This window comes from Corvus brachyrhynchos, unplaced genomic scaffold (genome assembly GCF_000691975.1).
Source record: "Corvus brachyrhynchos isolate BGI_N302 unplaced genomic scaffold, ASM69197v1 scaffold363, whole genome shotgun sequence".
In the NCBI taxonomy this organism is placed as follows: domain Eukaryota; kingdom Metazoa; phylum Chordata; class Aves; order Passeriformes; family Corvidae; genus Corvus; species Corvus brachyrhynchos.
In genome coordinates, this window is record NW_008237404.1 from 1455968 (window position 1) to 1473348 (window position 17381).

The window sequence follows — 17381 nt, forward strand, 5'->3', positions numbered from 1 at the left end:
CCTGTTGTCCTCCCGCCCTCGGGCGCCTCAGGGCGGCGGGGTCCCGGCCCGGGGCTGCCGGTGGAGACGCGGGGAACGGGTTCGGGGTAGAGGAGGAGGCCCAGGCAGGGGGTCCGAGCTGCTTCGTCTGGGGACAGGGACTTCTCAAGGGCTCAGCCCCTCGTGGCTCCCCGGGAGGAGTTTCCCCTCTGTTTTACTGTTGTTCATCCGTCTGATGTATCAGGTAACTCCTTATGGGTGTATAGGGGGGTCCCCTCCCTCCTTTTAATTAAGAAGCCGGGTGCCACTGAAGCATTATGAGGCTGGAAACATCCAACTTAAGCGGGCTGGGGAAAGGATTTAGGGCTTACGGGATTTTGTCAGGCCGTATCGAGGCTTTCTGGACGAGGGCTCATCTTTATATAAATCTGACTTGCAGCCGATGTCGGTCAGGGTGATATTTACCCTTTACTGTCTTCAGGAGGAAAGTTCAGTTCAGGAGGATGTTGGCTTTCTCTGGGCTGAGTAAGTGGAGGGGAACTGTGATGTGCAGTATTCATCAGACTTGCTGAAACTCGGAAGCAGCATAGGAAAACTAAGGAACGGGTTACTGGACATTTGGCGTGTTTAAGTGAGGAAGCTGAAATGAAGAAGGACCTCAAAAGTACGAAGAACTATTTTAAGCTACACATAGGTCTGCCTAGTATCTGTGGGTCCTGGTACTACTTGTTATTTGTGTAAACTACATGCTTTGATATCCCTAGCTAGATATCCTAGCTAGAAAAAAAAAAAGGTTTGCATGTGCTTTATATCTGTGTAAACTGGTACAGACAGCCTTCCATGAGAAACAATCTTTTCATTTTTTTTCTGCAATGACTTAGTATTTTGGATAACTTTTCTGTATGGTGATGTTATTTCACAGCCTTTTGTATTTAGAGATCTGGACTGGAACATGAACCATTGGCAAAAATGTTATTTGAACTTTAAATAGTAGAGACATAGCTGTAAAATAATGCATGTTGGGGTACTATGTGAAATATTGACATGAGAGAGTTGCAAATATGTCAGTGTATCCAAACTTGCCAAATTACTATTGTTCAGTTGTCTTTGTGAATAAATAACTTTTCTGGGAAATCATGTTTAAAACTGTAAACATTTGAAAACAAATTTGAGTCAATCTACTGGAGGTCTGGGGCATGGGTAGCTGTAACAGTAGTCCTGAAAGGGGCTGTGTGAGGTTATAGACTCACGTTTTACAGGTTTTCTGTACCCACTACAGTCTAATTAGTATGACAAAAGGCAGATTAGGGCTATTCCTAAGAAAAGAACAAAAACTCAGTGATTAAGAGACTTGCCTAGGGTCGCACAGGTGGTCTCTGTGTGAATTGGGAAGAGAGCCTCAAGCTCTGAGTCCCAGCTCTGTGTCTTGGTCACCGAGTGGGTCAGGACTGGGTGCTGGTGAATGATTTCTCTATCGTAGAGATAGAGAAGCTGCAAAGAGCCCTTCTGAGCTCATTAGGGTTTCGTTTGTGTGAAAATTATTGAGAAAGTTGGCTTCTGTTGATGCGAGAACTTTTGCATCTCTAAGTCTGGCACTTCTTGGTCACGAACCAGCTTTATTAATGTCTGCACATACAGGCTTTTAAGAAAAAGTGTCATTTAATAAGCAAAGTACTTACTGACTTCTGTTGCTGTCACTGAATTTTTCAGTTGTTACTTGCCTGAATCATGCTTGATGGCCAAGGATTTTATTTGTCTGTGAGTTTTTTCTGTTGTGAGTTTGGGTCTTTTTGTTGTTTGTTTATTTTTAACCAGTTGAATTTCGTTTACACTCTTGAGAAAAAGTCATCTCACCAAGGGAGAGAAAAAGGATTTTGTGTTTGTGTCTTTTTTGCATTGTGGATTTTTTTCCTTTGCATGTTTTTACTCTGCAGTTGAGTTCGAACCAGGACTGAGAGGATTTACAGCAAAATGCAGGATTTTCTGCTTGTCTTGGCAGGTATGCTTTCTTTCTGCCGGTGCTCCCTATGTTCTGTTTGTTTTTGGGAGCTACTGCACTGTGCGCTACAAAGAAGAAGAGCAAGGATGTCCCTCCAGCACACGGCTAATGAATGAGGCCTTTGCAGATGTTCACATGGGGCGGGTGCAGAAGCAGGGCTTATTGCTTTGGTAACAGGCTGATGTGTGCCTCGTAAAGGAAAGAGAGATGGAGGAAAGGAAGCTTTAGAAAAGAGGAGACACGATAGAAAATTTCGAGTAAATACTGGGTAAAAGAGAAATTGAAACCCCACAGACACCAGTGTTTTCTCAAAGGTTATTCTTAAAAATTCGATTACTGTTAAGATGTGGTGCTGATAAGGAAATGGGAAGAGGAAAAGCCTTTATTTCCCCAATTATTACTTCTTCCTAGTTTGGTTTTTTGGTTTTTTGGGGTTTTTTTCCATGTACATCTTGGTCATTTATTAAAGGTTAAGCATATATTCAGTTATTAGATCAAGTGGGAAGCCAGGGTTAGTGTAGTATCATAAAGTATTCCTAATAAAGTAGGAGATGGTAAAGTTGGGGCTTTTTCGTTTGTCACCTCAGCCTTTTCCTTTCAGTTTTGCTTCTCTGTGCTGTTTGCCCCACCCTTCTCTGATGGGGTGCGCAGATATTGCTCAGTGTCTTGTGGTGTCTGATGGACTCAGGCTTACCCTGTAATTCACTGCTAGTATGTATTTACTGGGTTATGCCTCTTGTATAACCCTAAATTATATTACATACTGGCTGTGAACGCCGAGGAGGACTGGTGTGGATAAGATGAAAGGAGACTCATGAGCTTGTCTATTGTTCTCCTCCCATGGGAACTGCCAGCATCCTTCTGTCTCTCTGAAGATGTTGAACACTGGCTTGTTTAGACCACTATTGCTGTGTGATCCATCAAGTAAATTAGCTATTGAACTAGTTGGAAAGGTGAAAACAGCCAAATGTGTGTAAGTTGAGGGAATGTCAGCAGAGTGTAAAAATTCGGTGAACACATGTAACCGAAGGAACTGCAAAAGACTCAAGGCAACATCTCATTCAGAGGGCTTTTTAAAGTGCTTTGAAGTAGAAAAATCTGAATGAACACTTTCTTACTAGACTATTTCTTCTTTTCACACATAACTTGCCCAGAGCTCTGTTTGCAAGAAAACACACCTCACAACACATGAAGGATGTTGCAAAATAGCTTTTTGTTAGTTTAAAACCATTTCATGTGCTCCTTCGTGTTACCAAAACATGTTTTGCTTTTAACACTGCTGTTGTAAAACAATGGCTATATTATGCTGTTGCTGAATTGGACTGATTGTGTTTGCTTACCACATCCCTCAGATGCTCGAAAAGAGTAAAGCACTTCTCTTGTGGTTCTCTTTCGTTTGTGGGTGACTTGTATCTTATTATCTATCCCAGACATTTTGGTAGGTGATGGGCTGTAATACAGACTGGTCAGAGGGTGGTCACAGGACACTGTTCTGACGTACATAGTCAGAGTTGGTGGGTGAAGCCCGCTTGTTTCTTATAGCAACCCTTTTGCTAAAACACTAGCAGACTTTGGTAGTGCAGTCTTGCACTGAGAAAAAGAAGAGGAAGTTAACTTTGAGTTGTCTGCAGCTCCTAACTAAAGTGTATTGACTGGTGTTATTAAAAAGTAAAAAACTAAAAATTCATCAGCTTAGCTTTTTACTTCTACACTGCAAACTCTGTCTTCCAAAAATCACAGCCCTGATTCTTCCCCTTGGCCAGGAGTTTCAAGAATAATCACTTGTTTTACATATTTATAGGCTAAATGTGAATGTATGAGTGTTTTCATGCCTCAGGCTCTGCAAAGTATGGAAGACTGTGATTTTGAAAGCTATGGGAGTAACTAGTTGTGTATTCTTTTCATAGCATCTAGTTGCAGAAGGTTTGCTTTTTTTTGATACAGTGTAATGTCTAGGGTGTCTAAAATCCTGGCAAACAAAGCAGTTTGTAATTTAGAATGCATAACTTCATGTTAATAGTACAAATTACACTCCTTGCTGTTCCAGGAGACTGCAATGTCTCTTGTCAGTAGGGAGCAAGCTCTGATTTCCCGAAAGCACGGCCCTTATGAGAAGCACATGGTGATCAGTTGAAATGTTCCCATCTGAAGAATCTGTTGCATAAACAGAGAGAAGGTAATTCCATCTGCCTCCTCCAGAAGAAATCCCTACTGAAAATGCTAATGCAATATCTCTCAAGCAATGGTAAGGTGGTACCAACAGCAGTTCTGATTTCAAGCTACAGAAAAACCTGAAGTATCAGCACCGAGGTACAACATTTGCACATTAAACATGTAAAAAGCATTCCCGTAGGAAAAGAGGGTTACCTTTCAAGAAAAGGAAAGGAAATTAAACAGGTTAGATCATTAGTTACAGTTAACTATGTTTACATGCCTCTCATGAATGTAACATATTATCATCTTTAATGAGAGCCTTTTCTGATATTATAAATAATCAGAATTCCTGTTGAGGTTCTCAGACTGGATACAAATTATTGGAAAACTAAGTGCTCAGCTTGGGGAGAAAGATTATCTTCTATGGTGCCTTGCACTGTATTGGTCATACTAGTTTATAGGGACAGGTGGGCATGTGCCTTTTATATGAAAATGCAATCTGCTCTCTTGGCAGTCCTCTAATGAAAAAATTGTTGCAAGTGCAACAGCCTGGTCTCTTGAGGAGTTGTCTTGTGTCTGCTGTTTTTTCTGTCATCGGAAGGCCTCCATCCCTTCTTCTCCCTCCCAACCCTCTATCTGCAGTGCCCGCCCCAGCCCCTGCATCTGCTAAACCACTCCTGACAGCTCTGCAGTAGTTCGCATCTTTCCTTGATCCCTAATTACCATTTGGTCAAAAAGAGGTGTGGTACAGTGGCTTTGGTGGTGCTTGGCTTGCTCTGGGGACTAGGCAGAAAATGAGCACCTGAGCTCAGAGCAGCTCTCTGCTACCAGGGAGCGTGGGTTTGTCTCTTCTACCGTCCAACAGCTTTGATGAAACTTAATGGTGCACACTTTGTGTGAGACCCTCACTGAGCCTCACCACTTGTCTGAAACTGGTCCGTGGGCAGGGTGGTTTTGCAGTAGGGTAGAGAAGGGGCTTAGGGAAAGCAAGGAGCTGAGTAAATGTCTGAGCCAAAGCAGGAGCTCTTCCTGTGGTTTTACTTTCTTGTAGCCATGATGCAGTACTTCCTGATTGCCTTTCAGATGTGGACTATAAAGCTTTTCTTCTTGCTTTGAAGGGGCGGGGATAGAATTAGTATTTAATATTATGGAAAATAACTTCTCTCAAATTTTTCTATGGTAACAGCAGTAGGAGATTTCTTAATGCCTCTAGAGTTAGAACAGTGATCTAAATGTCACTTTCATTTTTAATCAGGGGTTTTATGTTACTTCATCACTTATGAGTCTCTGTTTTCCTGCAAGACACTATGGATAAAAGGACCAGAATTTCCAGCATATATTTTCAGTAGACATTACTTTGAGGTCATTGACCCTCTACATACAGTGAACTTCAGGTTTTCTGTCTGTTGAAATTTCAATAAATAATAATTTGTGCTCTATTGGCTCATATTTTTATGAGTTAATGTAATATGCTTTTCATAATCAAAGAATTTACAGTGTTAAAATATGGGTGTCAGAGCTGAGTTCTCATATACCTGTGATAGTTGAAATTCTTGGATGGCACTGGACCTGCTTTTACTCTTGGAACTCAAGACAATGATGGAAAATGGGAGTGAGATTCTAATGGTCTGCCTAAAATTGTGCCTGTAAATGCTGAGGGTTCATGCTGTTCATTTTTCACCCATTCAGTACATCACTGTTTGTTCAACAGTCTCCTACAACTGTAAGAGTTTATGCTGGTTTAACATGTACTTTCCTTACAAGTGTTACAAACTATAGGTTCCTGAAACAGCTTTTATGGAGTTTTGATCTCAGTCATTAACTTCTTCCAGCTGATGCATAATCTTTCTGTAATAGGATGAGTATCCATTCTTTTTCTCATTAGAATGTATGAAATTTAATAAAAACATTTGGGAAGTAAGCACAGACAGCTTTTTTTTGTGTAAGCTGAATCTTCACCAAGGTGTGAATCAGGTATAAAAGGGATAATGAAATTGTAACAAATTCATTTGTTCTTTTAGCCACTTCCCCAATAGTACCTCCTTCTGCTTTCACTAAACTGTTTTCTGTGGGATGTGCTTAACTCTTCCTCTCCTGCATCAAGAAACAAACAAGCCAGATTTTTTCCCACTCTTCTGCTTTCCCTCCTCCCCACAATCTTCAGTGGAATACCTAATCTTTGACCATCTTTTCTAATCTGTGCTAGAAGTCAAGTTCCCCCTCTGCAGCATTTCAAGCCTCTGCTTTTCCTTTTTTTCCAAAAGACCAAATGGCTCATCCGTTCCTTTTTCATCTTTTCTTTTGACTCTTAAAATTGTCTTGTGAGGTTGTCAAAGACAAGTGGATTACAAGAGCAGCATGCTTTGCCTTTGCAGTTTCTGCAGCAGTCTCTCTGGTGCTATGGATGGTGCAGCATTGTCTTGAATGTGAAGCATGGAACCATTTTAATCATACAATCTACAGAGAGATTGAGTGAGGGTTTCAAAGCAGCATTCTTTTATTTGTGGTATTTCTCTTGTGCATCTCGATGTGTGTTTGCCTGCAGTGTGGGGGATTTTTATGTATCTCTTGTGAAGTGCTAAGCACAGAGATAGCTGTTTGGGATTGGGGTTTTTTTCCTTTTATTAAACTTTTTTGTGACAAAAAAATTTTAGAGCTGGAAGTAATTAATCTGTAATTAGGCAAGATGTCAGTGCAGAGAGAATGAAACAAAGTTTAGATTAAATGTAAGTAACCTTGAAAGAAACAGATATTATTTGTTTGAGGAGACCTAAGCAGGTAGTTATGGTATAAGCTGGTTTGCAGTTGTGTGTGGTGGACTTAAAACATATGTCAAGTGCCTCATCTACTGCCTTGTCATGGCTGTGAATGCATCCCCTGTCACTGTACCATTCTTCATGCCAAGTAGTCATTGCTTTTAGCTTTGTCAAGTTTGGATTTTAAAAAAAGAGAGAAAGGAAGTGTATTTCCACAGCGCTGCGATTGAAGGCTTTCACATCTGTTGGTTTGTGACCCGCAGATTTACCCTGAACATTGCAAAGGAGCCGAAAACTTGGAGCAGAGTTTGGTTTCTGTTCTGTTTTGAAAAATCTTATGTGACTAACACTCACATGGGTATCTGAAAATGGATGCAATGTATGCATAGGATTTTTGTGGGGAAGTTTTTTGTGTGTGTATATTTTCATCTGCTGCTCCTTAAGTTTCATGTTGGGGGATTTTAAATAATTGTATTTTTTAAAAAGCTTGAGTTCAGCTTAGTAATTGCATACAGAGGTATTATGGCTGTCTTTCATGGTAGATACCTGCTGAGATAAAGCTAAAGCAGCAAGTGGTGCAGTGAGTAGCCTTGAACTTTTGTAATAATTCATAATTTAGACAAATAATAAATTTTGACAATGGAAAGCTTAAAGACCATTGAGTATTAGATTCAGTTATTTTTTCTTTTTTGTGTGGCTTTTTTCTGTTAACATCCTCAAACTTGTAAATATCCTATGTTTCTCACTACTTCCCACACTTAGGAAACCCTATTGCCAAATTAAGAGTGGAAACAGGAATCTGTTTATGAGTAGAAATGGTCTGGGAGAGCTTTTAGGCACATGCAGGGCCTCAGGAGCTGCGCTTCCCTGCCTCAGCTGGCTGGTTTTGTGATAGTCTCCTACCATGTGACAGTGCTCTCCTCCTGCTGCATGGCTTCTCTGGAGTCTTTAGGCCAGTGGATGCACCCCTGATCCTATCCCAATTGATGTTTCTATGTAGCCTCTCAGGAGACAACAGGTTCAAGGGTCTGGGCCAACTCCCATCTAGTTGTAGGTGTTTAGAAGTAATCGCTCTCCTGATCCAACTTCCTACAACTCACTGTGGTCACTGACTTCTGTGTTAAACCAGCAGCAGTCGTTTCTTGGACGCCACAAACATAAGTTCCCACCGGAGTGCCCTACTCGATACCTGCAACCACGGATGTTCTTGCAACTGTGTTACAGGATGTGATCACCTAGGAAGATGACAGAAGTTAATTCTCTTAGTAGGAGTCATGCATGCATCAAGCCCTGCTTGTTTCTTGTTAGGCAGCGTGCCAGCCCTGCTGTGTTACATCCAGTGCTTTGCCCTGGGAGCTCTAATGCATCTCTGTGGGGCAGCAGGGAGAACTGTTTCTCCCCTTGGCACACACTGCATTAGGTTTTATAGTATTCCAGTTGACCTTCTTAGAGTCCTAAGTTAATGCTTTCCAAGAATATGTGGCAAACTGTCAGCAGGCAGGTGAGCTCTGAGGATTTTTTTGGTTTCATTTATTTGCTGGAAGCAATAGTTACTGAATGAGAGCTCTATAGATGATAGGCTCTGCTCTTTTGTATGCTTGCCTCTGTTAACTCGGGAGTACAACTAAGATTTAGTCTAGATGTTCTGCAGTATCCAAAAATCCCTTTGCAGTGGCTCATACAGTCTTAGTGCTCTCACTTTTTCATATTCCTAAGTAGTCTGGTATTTAAATGAGACCTGGTGCAACAAAATGGTGTCCTGGTCTTGTCCTCTATCCATAACTCTCTGTCCTTTTATTACCAGTGGTTTTTTCTCTCCGCAGCATCTGGATTTTTTTTAATGTTGCTGGGGAGTTGCTGTTATTTCTTCCTTTTTTGCAAAAAAACTAGAGGGTGTAGATTTAGTTACAGTCAAGCTTCATCTCAAGATGTTTCAGTCTAAGTAAGGTTTAATGTATAACATTTTGTTTTACAAAAAGAACAAGCAGCAAAGCCGCCAGCATCAAAAGATGGCAGCATTTGTTATCAACCAACTTGATAAGCCGTCTGTGAACAGATTCCCTAAATCACCATGAGAAGTCTTTAAACCTTTATTTATTCCATAAATATTTTTATAATAATAATTTTAAAATACTAAATATTTATTAGTATTTACAAGTCCAGTATGTTGAAGACAGGAGTTCGCCATCGCTACTTTCCCACAACTAATGTACTTGTTTTTAAATTACATGTTTTTCAATACAAAACTTCCTTAAAAGGCTGTGTCCAGGAGTTTGGCTTATTAATATCTTGATAGGAATTCATGTAAATTACATTACTGGCTGCTCTGTTGCCAATGTGCTGTTGGCTGAAAATTAGCTCTTATCATAGGTAGTTCCTTATTTAACCTCAGGTGGCAAATACCAGTCAAAACTGACCAATGTTGCAAGCTTGAACCTTCATTTAGGGAATCCACTGACACAGTGCATGGGAGGAGGTCAGCTTGCTGGGCAGTTTGATTTCTTCCCTTCCCTTACCCAGTGAACTTGGTGACAGCAAAATCCTCCTCTCAGAAAACCGAGTGCCTAATACTTTGTAAGGAGATTTACAAGGAGGTCTTTATCCACAGAGTTTTGCAAGGAGATTTTATCCTGACATTTGGGGAAACACTTGTTGCAAACTAGGCCAGTAAGTAAGCAAGGAAACACCTGATTTTGGAAGATTCTGAAGCCAAACATGAAGAAGGTGCCTGATTAGCAATGCAGGTCCCTCTCGGCTGCTGACCGTTCTCACTGCGGGATGAAGGTTCAGGTCTGCAGGTCACAGCAGCTGTGTCTGGAATTTTTGTTCTCCATGAACTGACACCTCTGCCCTCCTGCTATCATACCTCACAGCTGTGTGGAATGGGTAAATAAAGACTGTTGCTTATTGTCATCTGTCTGGTGTAAAAGTAAAAGGATTTACTAGTAATGTCCTGAGCCATAAGACAGCTTTGAGTGACATTTATACTCAAGGCAGTTATTGACTGGCAGTCACAAAATGCAAATTAGTGTTCTTTTTATCAAAAAGAATTGGTAAATTGTTAATTACTTGAAAAATACTGTTATGAAAATGTATGTTGGTTGAGTGGGATTTTTGCTTGCCTTAGTTTTTGCTTTAAATATACTCTCAGTTTCTGGTATGACCTGCAGAACACCTAAGCTTGTGCAGGATGTGTAAGACAGCTCTGTACAACATCATGATACTGGCATCATGATACTAGGCGATTATCCTGTTTGTCACTCCTATCTCTTGCAAGTGTCCTAGTAGTGTCAACTACAGAACCACTGGAGTTACTCCCAACACAAAAAGCATTTTCAGATGTGCAGATACTTGAGTGTAGTGTTACTGTGAGCTTGATCTGGCCAGTCTGAGGATAAATACCTCTCCTTCAAGTGTAAGTATAATTAATTTGTGGTGTGGACATTACCTAGCTCCACTCAGATGCTTCTGAGTTTCCATGCCTTTCTGTCAATTCTGTTTTTTCCTATTCTCTCATGTGCCGGAGGGAGCAGAGCTCACTGACTGATGCAAGTAAGAGCCCTCTTTGTCTTTCAAGAGGAAACCTGGCTTTCTTTTGGCTCTGTCTGATAGCATAAAGGCAATATTGGAAGAAATTTATGCACAGCACTTCCATGCTACTGAGCACTAAAGCGGTTAGGAAAAAGCCAGATTTTTGGTAAAGAATTGAATGAAGTCCAGTAGTATGAGTAACCAGCTGAAGAAAGTGTGTAGAAGTAATGCTAGGGTTTAAAATAAATCAAAATGCAAATAGAATGAGCAGTGTCAATAGTGATTAAATAGCTGAAGAAAATCAAGTTACTTTAGGGGGTTTTTGAGCAATTATGGTAAATTGAAAGTGAGTAGTGCTTATTGGGGAATAGGGCTTCTCAGGGACAGCAGACCTGGTACATTGCTGGAGCTGGATGCTAACTTCATATGTAGAAAAAGCCTTTAGTTATTTGGGCTGATACATCTCTTAATACACTAGAGTTGGTACAGACGCAAGTGTGGGTCTGAGGCTGAGACCTGGCGACACTTCCTTCTGCAAGCTGACCAGGTGTAACTCTTGGTTTTGAAATGGTTTAAAAAGTGCAGGCACCCTTGCTGAGAAGACCATTAGGAGACCTTTGGTATAACTTTCAAGAATGTTTTGTAGATGCAGAGGCAAAGAACCATCTGTAGGATTTTGTGGGTTCCAGAAGTCAGCTGCCTTTGTAGCTATGTTTTTGAACTGTGAAAGTGGTAGCACAGAATTCACTGTTCCCATAATACATGGCAGAAATGTTCCCAGTTGTCATAGCTAAACTCATTGCTAAATGTAACTCAGTACCCAAGAAGTATCTTGCATTGGTTATGGTAATTTCTGCTGTAGACTGTTTGTATTTATGCATATACTCTCTGCATTGAGGCTGAAAAGACCTTGGCTAAATAAAAAGCTGCTTTATTATTGTGATAAGAGAATATTTTCTGGGCAGCAAGCCCCTGGCTGCTCTAAATTACTTGTTCTAGCGAAAGAATCATGTTCATATTGTTTAAACCATAAAACAAATCATAATGACGGCTGGTAACAAATAACAGAAACATTCTGCAGTGCAGCTTGAACTGCCTTATTTGAAATATTAATTCATTTTATCTGTCCGTGTGATAATGCTTCTTTGAATTCTGTAGCAGTGGGCATGGTGATCATGAGCTTGGGAAATGTGGTCATAAAACACAGACCATTCCTCTTTGTACCAGAGTGTCTCTTCCCTCGCTGCATTTTCTTCCTGCTTTCTCCTCCCACCCCTCATTTCTCACACACGCACTACCTGCAGTGCCTTTGAAGGCATCATCTTCTGATCACTTGAAGTCACAAGGCAACTCTCTCGAGTGCTCTTGCTGAGCACAGGGTCTGTGAGGATTTTGGGCTTTGGCTTTAAAGCATTGGCATCCCTGACAGCATTTCTTTCCCCTCTCATGACTGTGCGTGACCCAGGACAGTGAGAGGCCACTCACTGCCATTCCCCGTTCAGCCCTGCAATGCCCTGCTGTTTGTGGTCACACAGACTTGCCTTCACTGGTAGCTCAAACATGACCCCAAGTGTCTGTGAAGGCGAGTGCTCTCTCTTGCTGTTTGTCTGCCGGGGGGAGTGGGTAGATGGTTAAGAGGGGTAACTTTATGCACCCTAGCAGCAAGAATTGTCCACCACAGGTCACACCGCTGAGACAAGCATAGTGTTAGACCTGGCTTATGGTGCAGCCATGCTGCAGCCCAGCCCCAGGCAGTGCTGCTGCTGAGGGACATGGTGTGGCAATGTGACTCCTCATGCTGGCTCAGCACAAAGGGCTGTGGAGCCACTTCTGCAGCACCATTCTATAAAATGTTGCTTTCTGAATTCCCTGGCAGTGCACTTGGAGTGGGGAAACCTGTGTCCTATTCCTGGATAGCTGAAGTTGAAATATATCAGTCTAGCACCATATGAAGGTAAAACATATAGCTTCAAATTCATATTCAATGAGTTCATATAGCTCAAATTTCTGCAGAGGACATTCCTGGTGGCTGTTGCAGTGGTTGAGTCCACTGCAGGAATGACCAAGGAGCCACAGAGCCCCAAAACAGTGGAGGTCTGCTGGTGGGCAGGCTCAGAGGTCTAAGACCGCCCCCTCTTTACCCCTTTTAAGTCCATGTTCTAGATAGTTCTCCTTTCCTTCATACCCCACTGGTTCCCGGCTCCCTTGTTCCACCCCTCGCCTTCCCCAGTGGTCACTGTCCTGTCACCCCACGTCGTCTCCACCCCCTGGCCCCCAAAGGATAGGCTCTGATGTTGTGCCCTCCCCCGATGCCGATCCAGGTAAAACCCCGGACCCCTCAGTGTTCTGTGTTCTTTGTCCCTGGGTCCCTTCGAGCGGGGACCCCAATAAACCCCTCGGAATGCCATACAAAGGACCCCTCCTGCCTCTTTGACCCCGGCGACGCAGCTCCCAGCAGGAGCTGTCCGGCTCTGTGTGTGTGAGTGGCTGTGAATATCCACCAACTACTGTGGGTCAGAGTGTGCCCAAGCGTGTTCGCGCTGCACCCCCCGAGTGGCTCTGGTGGGAGGCAATCAGGACGGACGCAACGCTCTTTCCGCCCTCCCACGCGCATCGCGTCAGGTGGCAATTGAGTATGTGGTTGCTGGACCCCCAGAGCCTTTTAGCAGGGACCTGGCAGCATCTTCCTGCGTTGGCTTTTGACTACATGATTCTGTCAACTCAGTCGTCTTGAGTCATTTGTCTAAAACAACTCCCAGCTGTTAAGGGAGGAGAGCACCTAGTGGGTGCCTGCCAGCTGGGAAATAAGAAATAGCTCAGTGGAAAGGTCACAGAATTAAGGCTTTTAGAGAACGGTGGAGAAGTGCTAAGGTCTTAGTGTTCTGTTGCTGCCCTGTGACGGAAGCCAAATGAGTATTTGCTCAAGGAAATTTACTCACTGTCCTGCTTGTATCAGTAGTGTTTCTACCAGCTTCTTGTGAGTGATTAAGGTCTGCATTTGCAAATGGAAATTATGTAACCATTAATCTAAGTTACACTTTCAATAAAATGCCATTTTCTGAACAAATTGAACGCGTGAGATGATGTCAGTGGTGCTTGCCTTTGCAGGCAGGGCAGTGCCTGTGGGGGGTTTCTGTTGAACTTCAGTACTGGTAACTTCTGGATAGGTATGTCTGTATGTGCGTGTGTGTATATACACACATACGTATGTTTATTTATTTATTATTTATTTTTATCCTTTTCCTTAAAAGCTGAGAAAAGTTAAGGCTATGCATCTGGTGAAGGGATGCAATTGCACATTTATCGCTCCTTCTTCCCACCCTTGAGGAATGTCAGCCAAAAAGTGAATGTTACTTTGAAATTTGTGGAAAGGCTGTAATAACCGAAGTGTGACTCCTGCTAAGAGCCATTGTGGGCGTGGATGGGGAAATAAGCATAGCACTTCCGTAACAAGATCAGTTCTTGTCCTTTGCTGTAGTTCTATATTAGTTGAATTTCTTCCTCTGCAGGAAGCATATCTAGCTATGGTTGGAACATGCCTTTTAGGGGAGTAAGAAGATGTGATGGGGGGGAGTTTGTTCCAAGCTTGAAGGCAAATGTCTTGTCTTTTAGCATGCCTCTTGCAAGGTCTTGGGAGATCATTGCACCTCTTTGCCTCAGAATAGAGAGATTTGGTTTTTTCCTATTATGCAGTGACTTGGAAGATGCTTGAACACTTCGTAGCAACCCTGAAAATAAGCCTGAAACTAAAAGCAAACCAGCTCCCTACATATTTTTTTTTTCAGAGAAGAGATATTCTGAGAGGTTTCCTTGAAGCAGCTTTAAAAATGCTCCAAAACTTTTTGAAGCTGACATTTCTATCAGTTCACACTCCAAGAGGAATGCTTCCAACAAATGACATTTTCCCCCAGTTTCATTTGTTATACAGCTAATGATATCCCTGTGTCTGCAGGATTGTTTCCTGTGATAAACTGTAGGCTTCTGCCTCTTTCATTCTTGTGACCTAGGTGAGATGAAAGATAACAGACAACAATTTGAGGAAGAGTATCTAGGAAAGTGTAACAAGCAACTGGGGTCATGAAGGAAAAAGTGTCTTTGCTGCCAGGGATCATGCTAGGCATCTAAATCAAAACTAAGACAACGTTTTCCTCTGTGAAAGTCAAACATGCAATTTCTGCTTGTCCCCTAAGTGGACGGGGTTTTAAAGTACATTTGAATCCAGCCTAATAAAGGCTGTATGGTGTATTTTGGAGGTAGTGTTCTGTAGAAAGTGATCCCATATACTTCAAATTGTGTGCTTCATCTTGCAGGGACCCCAAAACATTGGGAGGTCCAGTGTGTAAGCTGCTCAGTGGACCAGCTGTGACAGGATGTTGCTCCTGTACGTCTCTTGGCAAGCTGCAGCAGCATGAAGTTCAGTGTAGGCCTGCCTACCTCTCTTTACAAGCAGGTTTGCTGCACTCCTTCCTTAGACTGATTTTGGAAACCCTGAGGTCGCCGAGGCACTGCAGTCAGACAGACAGGGCTTGTTCACTTTGTTCGACTCCCTTGGTGCTATAGCACTGAGAGGTTGAATCCTTTTAAATTCTGAGGCCAGAGTGAAAATTCCGTGTGCCCGAGCATGCACATGCCTGCTTCTGAGCTCTTTGCATTGAAGTAAACTGCAGCTTTCACTGTTTAGTCATGTTTTACCCTTCCCTACCACTATCTTTCTAGAACTTCTTAAGTTCTAGAAACGTAATACTAAGAAACCAATCCAAAGGATATTTTTCCTTTTGTAGTTGAGCAATAGACTGATGTGGCAATATATTTTACAATCCTCAAAAGAGCAGCTGTTTTACACCACTTATGTTTCTGAATTATGGACAGTTTGTGTCAATTGCAGTGCTTAAGGCACTAACTTTTGCTGATGCATCTATCTGGTGTATAGTGCTGTTGCATCCTGAGGTTAACATATAAATCATAAGCAGTGTTTATTTTGTTAAAAAAAAAAATCAATATGCAAAAAGGCAGTGCTGCCTAGGGATTTTTCCCCCATCACATGCCCCAAACAAGAAACAATGTTTTAAAAATGTTTTAAGTGAAAATGGTACTAATTTAGCAGAAGCTGGCAGCAATATCTAAACATCAGAAGCAGTAGAGGAGAAAAGTGATAGGGAGCAAACTTGTAACTACAAGCCAGGGATGGGGCCCACAATGGCAATGTCATGTTCTGCAAGTTTTTTTCCCCCTGAAGTAGAGTTCAAAAGCTAGAATTGGTTTCTTGATGGTACAAAGCTTCCTGTTAGATGGCTGGCCTAGCAAATACTTAAAAGTCTTTTTTACATAACGATTGACTATTAACTTATGTGAAGGAAGGCTTTGCTTTGTAGTATAAAGATCCTGTAAAACTGTTCATGTGCCATCTGCTGAGTGAATTTGGTCTAGTAGGGTTGCTGTTCATTTAATCTACTTGGCAATGGGCATTAGAACAGTGAAAAGGATAGAAACAGAAACATTTAACTTGCATGAGCCTCTGAGACAGAAGAGAACAGGGCATTTTTTATTTCATTTGAGGATGTTAAGACAGGATGAAAGTCACAAGTATTTCCATGTTGGCTTTTACCTCAAACTACAGGAGTTTCTCGAACAAAAATTGTTCTACGCAGTCCAATAACTGCATTCTAACCTAAAGGACCTATGTATGAAAGAGGAATTATCTTCCTGGTGCTGTGAAGCTTTAATTAATTTTTTGAAGGTTATTTAAGGATTTTTTGGGTGAAGTTTCACATGTGATAAAATACTATCTTTTTCTTTTTGTCTTGTTTTTGCTTGTACAACCTGTTCATTATTTTGAGTCTTCAAACATCAGATTTGGCTCACAGTTTTGTTTTGTGCTGAGAGCAGAAAGGAGGCTACAAATTAAGGAGTGCTTTAACCAGAATTACTTACAAAATTATTTCCTGAAGTTTTACGGGTAGCAATGTTCTCCCACCCCCAAGAGAGGATAATTAAGAACTTTTTTATATTTCTTGTCCAAGGAAATACATGTTTATGAATGTGTGCAAAGGTGTTTTCCTAAGATATGAGGAGCCAAAAACAAAGCTAAATCTAAAGTACTTTTAATATTTTTTTAAGTTGAGCAAACAGCCATATTCTGCAAGCTTATTTTCCTTTTCACTTTTTAAATAATTTTTATCTTCTCATTGCATTGTTGAAAACATTCTAACTGGAGAAATAACACACTAGTAAAATTTTACGCAAAAATGCTCACAGGATTTGCTTTAAAAATAATTTGACTTCTGAAGCATGCAGTGGAGTTTCAGACAGAAACACGGGAGCAGGCTGTGCAAGTATGCGTAACTAATGTGAAATGAAGCTGTTCTTTAGGATTGACCTCCTTGAATTTGAAGCCAACATTGTTCTATTCCAAATGGTAATTTCTTCCTTCTTTAGGTGGAAGGAACCAGAACCTTTTCCATTAACTTCACAGAGGCTTCTGTGTACAGACAGAGGGTGGATATTTGATGGAAAGGGAGGGTGGCAAGAAAGAAGGAAAAAACCCTAAAGCATGTCTGAACAAAAAGGGGTCATCCATACATTGAGATGACGTCTCATTATGCCTCTTGTTGCCCATAAAAAGAGGCATGGTTGTGTAATATAGTTGCAGACCCTTTCTCTGTAGGTATCTACAGGTAAGTGACAAATGCCACCTCTGTAACAAAGCAGCCCTTCAGAAGGAAGTCTGCAATGCACACTCAAGCCCTGCAGATTTAAGACTCTAGTGTGCATCTGGAAAAACCTCTTCTGAACCGTTACACAGGTTAATGACAGTAGAAATGTCAGAGCTGGGAGAGAGGAAGCAATGTGTAGTGAGGTAAACTGCAGGAGGCACAGTGTGCTCTATTAAGATTTTGCTCATGCTGGGGACCAGAAGCTTAAATTTACTGTGTAAGATGGAGTCAGGAAGGATCCTTTCCTCA

The 17381-nt window shown here is 41.6% G+C and overlaps 1 protein-coding gene across 6 annotated transcripts in view; it reads left to right on the forward strand.

Annotated features, from left to right (window-relative positions):
• Nucleotides 1–120: 120 nt before the first annotated feature.
• ZDHHC20 (zinc finger DHHC-type containing 20) overlaps nucleotides 121–17381 on the forward strand; it is a 47470-nt gene continuing 30209 nt past the window's right edge. The window contains exon 1 of one of the 6 annotated variants that reach the window (XM_017730787.1): nucleotides 121–223. Coding sequence is in view for 4 of the 6 variants with exons in the window: in XM_017730785.1 (XP_017586274.1) it covers nucleotides 1951–1978 (28 nt within the window). In the remaining 2 variants the exon portion in view is untranslated. Of the gene's footprint in view, nucleotides 224–1403; nucleotides 1979–12893; nucleotides 12899–17381 lie in introns of those variants that run through there. The other 5 variants (XM_017730785.1, XM_017730784.1, XM_008630982.2 and 2 more) reach the window with 5 other exon arrangements.